This window comes from Mustelus asterias, chromosome 4 (genome assembly GCF_964213995.1).
Source record: "Mustelus asterias chromosome 4, sMusAst1.hap1.1, whole genome shotgun sequence".
Taxonomy (NCBI): Eukaryota; Metazoa; Chordata; class Chondrichthyes; order Carcharhiniformes; family Triakidae; genus Mustelus; species Mustelus asterias.
This window is the reverse complement of record NC_135804.1, coordinates 30,879,562-30,893,739: the sequence shown is the minus strand read 5'-3', so window position 1 is coordinate 30,893,739 and position 14,178 is coordinate 30,879,562. Positions and strand designations below refer to the sequence as shown.

The 14,178-nt window shown below is 41.6% G+C and overlaps 1 protein-coding gene across 1 annotated transcript in view; it reads right to left on the bottom strand.

The window, feature by feature from the left end:
- cep89 (centrosomal protein 89) overlaps positions 1-14,178 on the bottom strand; it is a 119,544-nt gene that overhangs the window by 6,437 nt on the left and 98,929 nt on the right. Inside the window, exon 19 of the mRNA XM_078210777.1 lies at positions 5,581-5,750. Coding sequence (XP_078066903.1) covers positions 5,581-5,750 — 170 coding nt within the window. The remainder of the gene's footprint in view (positions 1-5,580; positions 5,751-14,178) is intronic.

The following is a 14,178-nucleotide window of genomic DNA, read 5'->3' as shown; positions in this document are numbered from 1 at the left end:
CACTACTGTTGCAGGCAGGGCATTCCACGCCCTTACTACTCTCTGAGTAAAGAACTTACCTTTGACATCTGTCCTATATCTATCACCCCTCAATTTAAAGCTATGTCCCCTCGTGCTAGCCATCACCATCCAAGGAAAAAGGCTCTCACTCCACCCTATCTAATTCTCTGATCATCTTATATGCCTCTATTAAGTCACCTCTTAACCTTCTTCTCTCTAACGAAAACAGCCTCAAGTCCCTCAGCCTTTCCTCATAAGACCTTCCCACCATATATTCGATTCCTTTAGCAAAAATGCTAACATTCTATTTGTTTTCTTTATTATCTGCTGTACCTGCATGCTAGTTTTCTGTGACTCATGAATGAGGACCCCCAGATCCCTTTGCACCGGAGCACCCTGAAGTCTCTCCCAATTTAGAGAATAAGTCGTCTTCCCATTTTTCCGACCAAAATGCATGACTTCACACACTTATCCATGTTAAACTCCATGTGCCACATTTTGGCCCATTCTCCTAACCCATCTGTATCCATTTGTAAGGTTCTTATTTCCTCATTGCAACTTACAATCCCGCCTATTTTTGTGTCATCTGCAAATTTGGCTACACAGCCTTCTATCCCTGTATCCAAGTCATTAATATAGATTGCAAATAGCTGGGGCCCAAGGACCAAACCCTGTGGCACCCCACTAGTTACTTCCTGCCATCCAGAAAAAAAGAACATTTATCCTGACTTTGTCTTCTGTCCATCAGCCAGTCACCTTTCCAAGTTGATAAATTACCCCTAATCACATATGATCTAACCTTGTGAATTAACCTTTTGTGTGGCACCTTATCAAATGCCTTCTGTAAGTCCAGCCCAGCATACCTCCACTGGAGACTTGGGATCCAGGTATACAGATCCTTAAAATGTCATGGACAGCTACAGCGAGAAATCGCAGTAAAGTTGGGTGTTGGGCCTATACAGCGATCTGCAACCGATTCCGAGCAGATCGCGGCTTTACCGATACCTGATTCGGGCGCGGATCCGGCCCGCGCCCGAATCGGGCGGCCCGACGATTTAAATGCATTTGCATGCATTTAAATCAACTTAATGAACCGCGCGCCCAACTCTACCGCCAAATCCTATTTTACTGTCTTCTTGTCCGATGCGGATCCACACTCTAATTGACCTGCCGAATAAAAATCCGAAGTCACCGTTGCAGCCTCCGAAGAGCAGGGTCAGAGACTGCAACGGCTCTCTGACCCAGCTCCTCCTCTGGGGGGAGGGAGAGGAGGGGGTGTGACGTATCATCCTCTGGGTGGGGGGGGGGTTCCGCTGCCACTCTGTGGCCGATTGTTGGGGAGGGAGGGGGCAGGGAGTTCTGCGGAACGCTGAGGTGCATAATGACAGTCATGGTGTTTGAAGTATGCGGCCACTCTGGAGAGGAGGGATTCGTTCCTCCGATGGGGAGGGGGATCGGCCGCAGAGTGGCAGCGCCCCCCCCCCCCCCCCCCCCCGAGGATGATACGTCACGTCACACACACACCCCCCCCCGCGGGGATGATCGGTCGCACCCCCTCCCCTCCCAGGGATGATCGGTCGCACCTCCTCCCCTCCCATCCCCCCCCCCAGGGGATGATCGGTCACACGCCCCCCCAGATGATCTGGATCAGAGAGCCGCTCTCTCTGCTTTTTTCTCCCTGCCCGGGCGCGCTGCTTCAGATTTTTTTTCGAACTGCGCATGCGCAGTTCAGAGCTCCGATCGTTCTGGCAGCGGTAAGCCCCGCCCACAGCACGAATCGGACTGGAGCCGGCAAAACACGTATGGGCGTGCTGGAAAGAGGATTCCGGGCTCGGATCCGTATTACGCCCGGATCCCGCCCTAAGGCTCAGATTGGTAAAATCGGGCCCGATGAGTCTGGGGAAGGGTGTGTAGATTGTTTGAGTCATGTTGAGATCAAAAAGGTGGTGGTTTTGGGGTTCTTGAGAAACATCAAGGTAGACAACTCCCCAGGGCCTGGTGGGATATACCCCAGAATACTGAGAGAAGCAAGGGAGGAAATTGCTGGGGCCTCGAGAGAAATCTTTGTATCCTCACTGACTACAGGGGAGGTACACACAGTAAGAGCTTTAACAACACCAGGTTAAAGTCCAACAGGTTTATTTGGTAGCAAATGCCATTAGCTTTCGGAGCGCTGCTCCTTCGTCAGGTGGAGTGGATATACCAGTCCAATGCCGGCATCTCCACATCATGACTACCATCGACAGGGTAGGTCCCAGAGGACTGGAGAATAGCCAATGTTGTTTCTTTGCTTAAGGGTAGCAAGAATAATCCAGGTAATTACAGGCCGGTGAGCCTTACGTCAGTTGTAGGGAAATTATTGGAGAAGATTCTTCGAGGCAGGATTTGCTCCCACTTGGAAATAAGTGGACGTATTAGCGAGGCAACATGGTTTTGTGAAGAGGAGGTCGTGTCTAACTAACTTGATCGAGTTTTTCGAGGAAGTGACGAAGATAATTGATTGAGAGTCAGGCAATGGATGTTGTCTACATGGACTTCAGTAAGGCCTTTGACAAGGTCCCTCATGGCAAACTGGTGCAGAAGGTGAAGTCACATGGGATCAGAGATGAGCTGGCAAGGTGGATACAGAACTTGCTCGGTCATAGAAGACAGAGGGTAGCAGTGGAAGGGTGCGTTTCTGAATGGAGGGCTGTGGCAAGTGGCGTTCCTCAGGGATCAGTGCTGGGACATTTGCTGTTCGTAATATATATATATAAATGATTTGGAGGAAAATGTAACTGGTTTGATTAGTAAGTTTGCAGACAACACAAAGGTTGTTGGATTTGCGGATAGCGATGAGGACCATCAGAGGGTACAGCAGGACATAGATTGGTTGGAGACTTGGGCGGAGAGATGGCAGATGGATTTAATCCGGACAAATGTGAGGTAATGCATTTTGGAAGGTCTAATACAGATAGGAAATATACAGTAAATGGCAGAACCCTTAAGAGTATTGATAGGCAGAGGGATCTGGGTATACAGGTACACAGGTCACTGAAAGTGGCAATGCAGGTGGAGAAGGTAGTCAAGAAGGCACACGGCATGTTTGCCTTCATCGGCCGGGGCACTGAGTTTAAAAATTGGCAAGCCATGTTGCAGCTTTATAGAACCTTAGTTAGGCCGCACTTGGAATATAGTGTTCAATTCTACCAGAAGGATGTGGAGGCTTTGGAGAGGGTACAGAAAAGAATTACTAGGATGTTGCTTGGTATGGAGGGCATTAGCTATGAGAGGTTGGAGAAACTTGGTTTGTTCTCACTGGACCGACGGAGGTTGAGGGGCGACCTGATAGAAGTCTACAAGATTATGAGGGGCATGGACACAGTGGATGGTCAGAAGCTTTTTCCCAGGGTGGATGAGTCAATTACTGGAGGGCATAGATTTAAGATGCAAGGGGCAAGATTTAAAGGAAATGTACAAGGCAAGTTTTTTACCCAGAGGGTGGTGGGTGCCTGGAACTCGCTGCCGGGGGAGGTAGTGGAAGCAGATACGATAGTGACTTTTAAGAAGCATCTTGACAAATACATGAATAGGATGGTAATAGACGGATATGGTCCCTGGAAGGGTAGGGGGTTTTAGTTCAGTCGGGCAACATGCTTGGTGCAGGCTTGGAGGGTCGAAGGGCCTGTTCCTGTGCTGTAATTTTCTTTGTTCTTTGTTCCATACCTTACAGAGGCTATATGGTTTAATTTATTGTCACATGTATTAGTATACAATGAAAAGTATTGTTTCTTACACACTATACAGAAAGCATACCATACATTGAGAGGGAAAGGAGTGAGTGGAGAATGTAGCATTACAGTGATAGCTAGGGTGTAGAGAAAGATCAACTTAATGCAAGGTAGGTCCATTTAAAAGTAGTTGCAGTGTAGATTATATCTAGACTCCAAGGGTTAAATTAGGAGGCGATATTACAAAAAGCATAGTTCCATTTCCTGGAATTTGGAAGATTAAGGAATGATTTGATCAAAGATTAAGATATTAAGGGAGATCATTTCCTCTGTTTGGGGAGTTTAAGACTAAGGGGTCACAGTCTGCAAATTAGAGCCAGACCTTTCAGGGATGAGCTTAAGAAACATTTCTACGTACAAAGGATGGTAAAAGTTTGGAACTCTTCTGTAAACTGCAGTTGAAGGTGAATTAATTGTTAATTTACAAACTGAGATTGATAGACTCTTGTGAACCAAAGGTTTTAAGGGATATGGGGCAAAGGTGGGTTTATAGAATTAGGTCATAGATCATCCATGATTCCATTAAATGGCATAAATGGCTCAAGGGAATAAGTGGTCAATTCCCATTCCTGTGTTCTATTTGCACTCAGGCCTTCTGGGAATTATGTATTTTAGCTCCATCTGACAGTTCACAACTGAATCCGACAATTATATTTTATTACTTAAATATACAAATATATAACGTGGCTTCATTGGAACAGTACCCCTCAAAAATATAACTATTTTTCACTCTGCATTACTAATTAAATATTTAATATTTTTATGCTCTGTTTTTAAAAAAATAATAGTACTAGTAAGCTTATACAGATTAAAATGGCCTAAATACAAAATACCTTCAGGAACACCCAAAGTGCTAAATATATCAAAAAATATTGGTTATGATCCATTGCGCTGTTTTTAACTTCGTTCAATTCCTATAAATGACTCTGCAAGCAGTGGTTGCTGCTTTAACTACTAAATGGTTCAGTAACTACAGCAACCTGGCAGCTTGAACCCATTATCCCAGAAAAAAACAATGAAGAGCGGCGAAAGAAGATGGTGATTAGATTTGCTTCATGGCTCTCTCTCTCCCTCTCACTCTGCAGATAATGGGACTGCACTGCTCAGCTGCCAATAGGATGCAAATCGCTGCTGACAAGTATTGCTGGAAACAAGATTGCATTCTTCTCACAATCATAACCTCTCTTTTGCAAGGACGAGTTCAGCTCTTAGTCTCAGCTTTCCCTTCAATATTCTAGACACTGCCAGCATGTATTATATGAATGATGTTTGGTACTTATCCCTGTTCCTCCTCATCTTACACCAGCTGAGAGGATTAACTGAATATTTTCATCTTGGAGTGCTTCAATCAACATTACAGCGCTGACAACATTGAACAATCTGATAATTTTACTGAAGCAGAGTATTATTAACTCAAAGGAAAATTTACCATTTCAAGCAACAGTATAAAGCTAGAACCTCAGTCGGATTATGTTGGTTCTGATCCTTGTTTACAAATTATATAAATTATATTTCTATAATCAATCTATTCAGTGCTGGCAGGAGGCAGAAAGAAACAAGTAGCTACACATCTTGAAACAGGTTTTGTTGTGTTTCTGGCATCAAAAATAGAACATTTTATTTAAACCAAGATAACTGAATTTTGACTTCTGCCATTTGTTTAAGTGTGCTAATGTCAAATTTAATGTATACAAGGTAAGCCATCCAAAAAGGCACCAGATGGGAACACTGGAATACAGGAGCCTGCAGCTGTGCATCTTTCTATCTACCAGTCTGCTCTAATTGGCTTGCTTTGCTATGACTGCTTTACCTTTGCTGTTCAAGCAGCCCATCAAGGGTTTCCTGCTTGTCCTTCAGTAGCTGCTGGAGATGCCGTATTTCCCGCTGGTACTGAGCAGTCCTTCTGGCAAAATCCTCTTCTTGTTCCTTCATACGGCTGTTGATATCTCCCAGCTTAACGGCAGCTTTTGTTTTGTACATCTGTGTGAATAGCATGATACTGTTATTTCACTGCTGTACAGCAAGTGCTTATACAATGATAAACTACTGGCCTGTGGATTACCCATGGAAAAACATTTCCCAGTCTGAAATGAAAGCTTTTGAAGGTGATTAAGGCACGATCAGGTATGTATTTTTTATTTTAAATAGGATATTCACATTGAAGTGTTTAGCCAACAAAGGTTTTATAATGTAACTAAATCTAGTATCTTTCTTTAAACTTGTTTTCTTTAACCTTTTCAGGTTTAAACATTCTTGTTTTCCACAAACTGTTATGTAGAAGCATTTATGGTGGTGATTTGTTTGCCTTGCAGTGTCTGTAATACACTGTATGATTTTGGTACATTATATAGAAAGAAAATTAGATAGAAGAGATGCATCAAAAATAAAATCATTTCAAAAAATGCATTGCTGCTTTTATGCAGATTGAATATTACTGATGAAAGGGTAATAAAACCATTAGGGTTACAGATTAAGAATTAAAATATTTTAGTTTCGTTAAAGTTTAATACTTAAAATCTATATTCTACAGAATTCAAATTTCCTATCAAGAAAGAATGCAACAAAAATGCTAATACTTAGAATGTTTATTTATCATTTAAAATTGTCTATTCAAGCTCATGATGAATGCATCATATTGATATAGTCCTTGAGGTCTGTCCCCAACAAGGCTGTATCCACATATATGGAACTGACCCTATACAATTTGCTCTCTGGTGAGATGCAGACACCAAGCACCATCACAGACTGCAAACAATTACGCATTGTTATGTAATAAGGTAGCCACATAAAAATAATTAGGAACATGAAAATACCAGTTAACTTGATTTGGGTCTCTTTTAGCTCTTGTACTGTTAGGTGGCCTTGGTAAAGGAACAACTGTGAACAAACTGAACTGAAATGCATCAAACGGAAGGTCAAAAGGCTATGAGCTGTTTTTTAACAGATTTGCCTCATTTGAGTGAGTTCACCTAATTCTCAATTCAGACATTGGTTGGAGCACCACTTAAAAGGAAGAGATTTTTCAAAGGAACAAAATGAAGACCCTGCTTTAGGTCATGCCACTTGAAGGTTGCCTCCTCATGATCAATGAAAAAGAAAAATAGAGTCAAAGATAATTTTATAGCTCTGACCTAGGGCTGATTGCAATCCTCAAAGACTGAAAAGTGGTAAAAAGACAGCAGTGATTTTATATTTAAAAAATACATATTCAGTAGCGATAAAGAATTTATAAAACACCATTTCCCGTCCTCAGGACAATTTAGTGCTTCACAACCAATGAAGTACATTTTTCAAGCATGATCACAGTTGTAATGCAGAGAAATGCAACACCCACAAGCAGTAAAGATTTAAGTTACCATACAATGTTTTTCGTAGTATTGCCAGTTTAACAGGTTTACCTAGGTTGAGAATTCAGGTAGTTGAGGGCACCTGTTTTTCTTCAAATAGTGTCATGGCTATCTAAAAGACAGCACTTGCAACAATGCAGCACTCCCTCAATACTACACTGAAATATCAGCCAGGATTTTGTGTTCTAAGTCTTTGGAATGGACTTCCAGCTCAAAGGTGAGTGTGCGACAATGGAGTCAAAAGAATATAAGAATTTGCAGGACCAGAAAATTCCTTTATGGCCATTCTGTGCACTCTCATGTTTCAACATTACACTGCTCACTATATACCACAAATGATCTTCTCCCCAAATACCCCCATCCAACTATCCCTTAAAATTGCTATCCACTGTAATTATTTCCATGGCCAGTCCATTCCAAACAATTTTCTAATGCTCCTCCAGATCCTACAAAATCAGTTCCTACAGCTCAGATGCCCAATCTCTGTGGCCCACTTTACTTCCCTGGCACAGCTCTATTCCATGGTGGAGCTGCCAAATATCCCACTTCAAAAGTACTAACAAATTGCCAGCAAAACTCATGAACATGAAAATGGACTGGGGTTAGCAGTTCTGCTCTGCCTGCCTCCCACCCAATGGAAGTGATCATATCAAAGTTCAACCCAATATGTGTGAACTAGCTATAACAAATAGGGCGGCACGGTCGCACAGTGGTTAGCACTGCTGCTTCACAGCTCCAGGGACCTGGGTTCGATTCCCAGCTTGGGTCACTGTCTGTGTGGAGTTTGCACATTCTCCTCGTGTTTGCGTGGGTTTCCTCCGGGTGCTCCGGTTTCCTCCCACAGTCCAAAGATGTGCTGGTTAGGTTGATTGGCCATGCTAAAATTGCCCTTAGTGTCCTGAGATGCGTAGGTTAGAGGGATTAGTGGGTAAATATGTAGGGACATGAGGGTAGGACCTGGGTGGGATTGTGGTCGGTGCAGACTCGATGGGCCGAACGGCCTCTTTCTGTACTGTAGGGTTTCTATGATTCTATGAAATCTTATCCTTTTTATACTCCATTCCAAGCCCCCTTGTCATGGAGTAAATAGTTTCTCAGGGTGCGATTGATTTATATCTTTAAGGAACTTGAATGCTTAAATAAGATACCCTCACAATGTTCTCTTCTAACATGGAAGTAAATTCAACTTCTTCATATCTGTGTTAGTGCTCAGGTGCCTGATGCCAAGAGTAGCCCTTTGCTGCCCCTGTTCCAATATCATAATAGCCTTTCTGCAATGATGACCAGAAGTTCATGTGGTATTTTGGCTTGCATGGACTCAATATTACATTCTGCAATTTACATTCTCATTCAGTGCATTATACAATCCAAAATCCCATTCACCTTATCAGATGCTGCTGCATCACGCAGATAGTTGCGACAATCTGTTAACACTTCTTCACCTTCCTTATGCTGTGCTGTTGACTAACATTTAGTTTACAGTTCCAGTTTTAATTCAACACTGAATTTAATTTATCATTTCTCAGCTCAATTTCCTAATCTATTCAGATTCTTCTGCACCTAATCTGCCCTTGTTCAGTTTCATCCTCTACATTATAGCATCATCAGCAAATCTTGACCCTTTGTCTTCATCTCCATGTAGAATCATAGAATGGTTTCAGCACCGAAGGAGGTCATTTGATCTGCTGGATCTGTACTATCAACTCACTTCATGTGATATCAAGAAATGTCCACAGGCAATGGAGACTGAAAAAGTAATGGGCCATGACAATATTCCAGCAATAGTATTGAGGACTGATGCCCCAGAACTAGCTGTGTCAGTACAGCTACAACACCAGATTCTCTGGTTGCACATGCCAGATACTAAAAAGATTTTTCTTCATGTTGTCATTTGTTCTTTTGCCAATCTATGTCCTCTGGTTCTAGACTCATCTGCCACCAGGAAGTTTCCCACTATCTGTCCTCATAATTTTGAAGACCTCCATCAAATCTCCTCTCAATCTTTGCTTCTCTAAGGTGAACAATCCCAGATTTTCCAATCTATCCAATATGTTCCTCACCCCTGGAACCATTTTTGTAAATCTTTTCTGCACCCCCTCTATAGCCTTCACATCCTCCAGAGGAACATAGGAGCATGGGTAAGCCATTCAGCCTTCGAACCTGCTTTGCCATTCAATTAGCTCATGATCATCATCTGCCTCAATGCCACTTTCCTGCACTATCCCCATATCCCAGCATCCAGAAGTCTTTTGATTACTCTCCTGTACGGGCTCAATGATTGAGATTCCAAAGTGCCATGCCCAGAAATGAATGCAATACTCCAGTTGAGATTGAACCAGTGTTTTCTAAAGGTTCATCTTAAACTCCTGGCTTTTGTACTCTATGCTTCTATTTATAAAGCTCAGAATGCCACATCCCTTTTTAATGACCTTCTCAACTTGCCCTGCAATCTTCAATGATTTGTGCAGTCATGTCGTCTCTCTGTTGTCGCACTCCTTTAGAATTGCACCCTCAATTTTGTTTTGCCTCCTTTTCTTCCTGCCAAAATGTACCACTTCGCACTTCTCTGTATTAAATTCCATCTGCTACACGTCCCTGTATTCCACCAGTCTGTCTATATCCTCCAGAAGTCTATGGTGATCCCATGCTCAGTTCACATTTTTTTCCAAGTTGTCAATCATCTGGAAATTTTGAAATTATGCCCTTTATATCAAAGTCCAAGTTATTAATTTATAACAAGAAAATCATGGATATAGTACCGATTTAAATGGGGAGCTGCCCCCCAGTCCGAAAAACTGCTGTCCACTACAATTTGATTTCTGGTCACTCAGCCAACTTCATATCCATATATGCCAGTGTCCCTTTTATTCCATGGGCATCAAATTTGCTAGCAAGCCCATTATAGTAAAATGTCTATTATTCGGTACTCTTCCAACAGAAATTCTCTATTAACTGGAATTCTGGGATTAGGTCTGACTGCTAATGTCAAACTCACTGATTGTTATTGGCTTTGCTTCAGTCTCAGCCTTCCACTACCCTGAAGCCCTATGATCCCTGCTCACTAGGCTCTACTGCTCCTGCACCTCTCATGAGATCTCACTACCCACATGTTCACCCTAGAGCTTCCTGACTGGATTAAAACACATTTATCAATGCCTTTTGAAAGTCCATATATACATCAACTCTCACTGTTACCTCAAACAACTCAATCAAGTTAGTTAAACAAATTTAAGAAATCCATGCTGGCTTTCCTTAACTGATCTACACTTGTCCAAATGACTGCTAATTTTGTCCTGCATTATTGTTTCTAAAAAGCTTCTCCACCACCAAGATTAAAATGACTGGCCTCCTGGTTCATCCTTGCATCCTTTCTTGAATAAGGGTTTAACATTTGCACTTCTTTAGCACTCCAGCACCACCCCCATATCATAGGAAGATTGGAGGATTTTAGCCAGTCCCTTCACAAATTCCACCCTTTTTCCCTTCAGCATTTTTGGATGCATCCCATCTGGTCCTGGAGATATATATAAATTTAAGTACAGCCAGCCTTCTAAAACCTCCTCTTTATCAATTTTTAGCCCACCCAGTATCACAACTACCTCCTCATTCATTATTCCAAATAGCAATGCTCTTAGTAATGATCCTTGGGATTTCCAACTGATTACTGAGCACCATTCTGATGCGGCTTCATACAAAACAACCCACTGACTTCTTTTAAGCAGTCTGCTTCCAATCAATTTCATTAATTGACCATCTATTTTGTGCTTTTTCCACCCTGTGGGCCAACTAATGGTATTGTATTCATAGCCTTGATCACGCCCAAATATACAATGATCGTGGAACACCAAGAGACTGACCAGAAAAGGGTGTGTGTGGCCAGGGCCATTTGGCAGGTAGATAGAACTCTTCTACTGAGACATCTCTAATACGAAAAAAATCCAAGCTAACCTGATGGCCAGTGTTACATGATTAAGAATAATTAATTGTAGGCAATGATAAAGCAATTGAGCATATTTGCCTGACAAATTGACAATCAAAGCAGCAAAGTGAAATACACAACAAGCTAGATTGAAACAAAACTACTAACGTTCACGCAGGGTCAAAACTTGAACTCAAATGTAGGCAATCATTAAGGCCCCCACTTTATTAAACAGCCACCAGAATTCCATGGCTTACTTGGGGGTCACAGGAAATGATGGTAGCTGCACCCAGGGCACTGCACTGTAGTCAGAACTGTGGCAACATCTGACTCATCATTTCCTTCAGATCAAGAAAGTTTGGACTGGCTTCTGAAATAAGAACAATTACATATATTTGGACTTAAGGCACTCAGCATCGGTCTCAGAAACTAGTCAAAGATCTGTTGCACCAGATCAGACCAATATTTCCATTCAGATCGAGCAAAGAAAAGAGGTCCCAAATGATTGCATGGGGCCTGTTCAAGGCAAACACTGCACCTACCTCTTACATTTAAAGTTCATGTTATAAAAGGTTAATTCCAATACATATGAACATTGAGTATTTAATAAATTGACAAAACCCTTTTTTTAATCTTAAGGGATCGCCTGATAGTATAATCACCTGAAAGTTATATTTCAGTACCTTTGCATGTATGAATAAAACAAAGCAACCAATTGTCTACCAAAGAAGTACCATAAAAGGGATCATGTTTACATTTTAAAAACTATCCACAATTCAAAAACTTAAGCTATTTTTACTACACATGGGCGTGAACTGAATGTTTTACATTGCCGGCATCAATGCGGAATAATCATCAGAGTATGAATCAAGTTGCAGAAAGCCATTTGAAAAGGTAGGGGTTTGATTGAAGTATATCTAAATATAAATATTTGGGAATATAGTCTACTTCATCTACTTCCATTTTAATAACTTCTGCTAATGTGGTTTGTGTCAAGTGTCAGGATATCAGATCAGGCCCACATAATAACATTACCGGTAGTTTGACTCTCCTGTTTTATGAAGAGACAGGAAATGTGTTTGAAAAATATCACACAGAAAAGTTGTTTTAATAGGCGACTTTAATTAACCTCTAATAATTTAGAAAATCCCAAGTGGTTTTGAGTCATAGCTGGTAAATGTAATGCATAAGCACTTCATGACGCCATATGTCATTGACCTGAATGGAAAAGAAAATCAGGGCAAGTATAAGTGAGCTGTTGATTTGCCATCGTCCATTTCTCATCCAGTCACAAAAGTTGCAGTTACAACCACTACATTCATGCAATAGACAACAGCAATCAGCAAAGCTAACAGAGTATTGAATTTTAGGCAAAAGAGTAGAACAAAAGTCAGAGAAAGTATTAATCAAATTCAATAGTGAGCAAGTCTGGAGCATTGTATCCAGTTCTAATGATCGAGGCACAAAGGAGAGACTTAAGCGTTTGAGGTAATGTCAAGAACAGCCACAAGACTAAACTCTGAGTGCCAGATATTCAAATTATGCCGAGAGACTGGAGAAGCTGAGCCCTAGAAATATGATTGGGCTGCATCAATTTTTTGAATGTTAAATGGCCTCCTAAACACTAGGCAAAAAGTGCTCTGCCTGCCATATTGCTCAGCATTTCCTTAGGCAGCCTAACCTCACAGTTATGAAAAACACTAAAACCCATATACAATTTAGGATCCTACGCTTCTTTGATGGCCCTTTACTGATTCTGGTATGCTTCAGCACTCAATTTGCCACGTGCTAAAATCACTTGGCAACTTGTGACACTAACAGACTGAAAGGACACTTTAACAGCATTATATAAAGGGATCATACAACTCTTAGATAGTTATCATGTCAGGCTGTTGGTCAACTTCAGGGAGTTTTGAGATTTGTTTAGTGACTGTGGAAAGTTCACTGAGTGTTGAGATGATGATTTTGCTGGTGTTGCACTGCTACCGGCTGCCTTCTTTGTAGTCCTAGGTGGTCTAAAAGTGCTGCCTTTGAGGTTGGAAGAAGAGATCAGCAAAGAAGACAATAGTAATGAGTAGCAGCTGCTATAAGAGGGTGGATGATAACAACATTTTATGCATGATGCCTTACCCACAGTGGGTATTCTATTCAGCAAGCACCTTTCCTACATTAACTTTACTTTGGAGCAACGCATGAGGTGGCTTTGCTTCACAAGGATGCTATAACTGAACGTAACCTGCTGCAGCCAGAACTTCAGCTTAGAACCAGGATGTTTGGACAGCACAGTGTCTGTCAAGGTCATAATGGTCCTCAACTTTTAATTACACAGGGTTTTTTCATGCTTTAAGCAGGTGAAATCAGCAACAATTCCCAGTTTGCAGTATTAGAGGTCATTGATGCTCTTTACACAAGACTCTTTACACATGCATCTCACGACCCAGGGAGAGAAAAAAGCAGAATGAGAGCACTAGGTTATCTGCATGACAGTCTGCCATAGACTACAGCACATATTCTTTTCTGCTGTCCATCTAGAGCCTGATCCAGGCCCCTGATAACAGTTAGGTGAGGGGCATTGTGATCCTAACACTGGCTCTCACTCAGGATGTCTTATCAGCGGATTCTTCATACTGCATAGCATACTGAAATGAGGCCCAATGTCTGGAAAACTTCAGGCCTCATTGATCATAAGCAATAAATACTGGCTTTGCCAGTGACACGCAATTCCAAGAAAATTTTAAAAACAGATGTGTCGGGGACAGAGGGGCCCAAAATGGTGATCTAATTGTAGAGCAAAGAGTGATCAATGAATGGAACAGGTTTCTGGATAGGACTGAACTCTGGATAAAATTGAGAACTCCAAAATTATTTTAAAAACAAGTGGATGCTTCAATAGGAGGGAATATTGTCGATGGATGAACTAAGATTGACCAAAAAGACTTCCTGAACGTAATTATCCTGCGGTTTCAGTTAGAAAAGCCTGAAAATGGAAAATTTGTTGAGTTAAAAAGTAAACTGAAAAACTTGAATGGGCACCCTCTGATTGATGTTTTGTTAAAAAATGTTATTCAGGCTGAATAGGTGACTGTTTGACCCATATTTAGCAGGTGGTATCTCGATTCAAACTGCTCGATGTGCGGGTGTT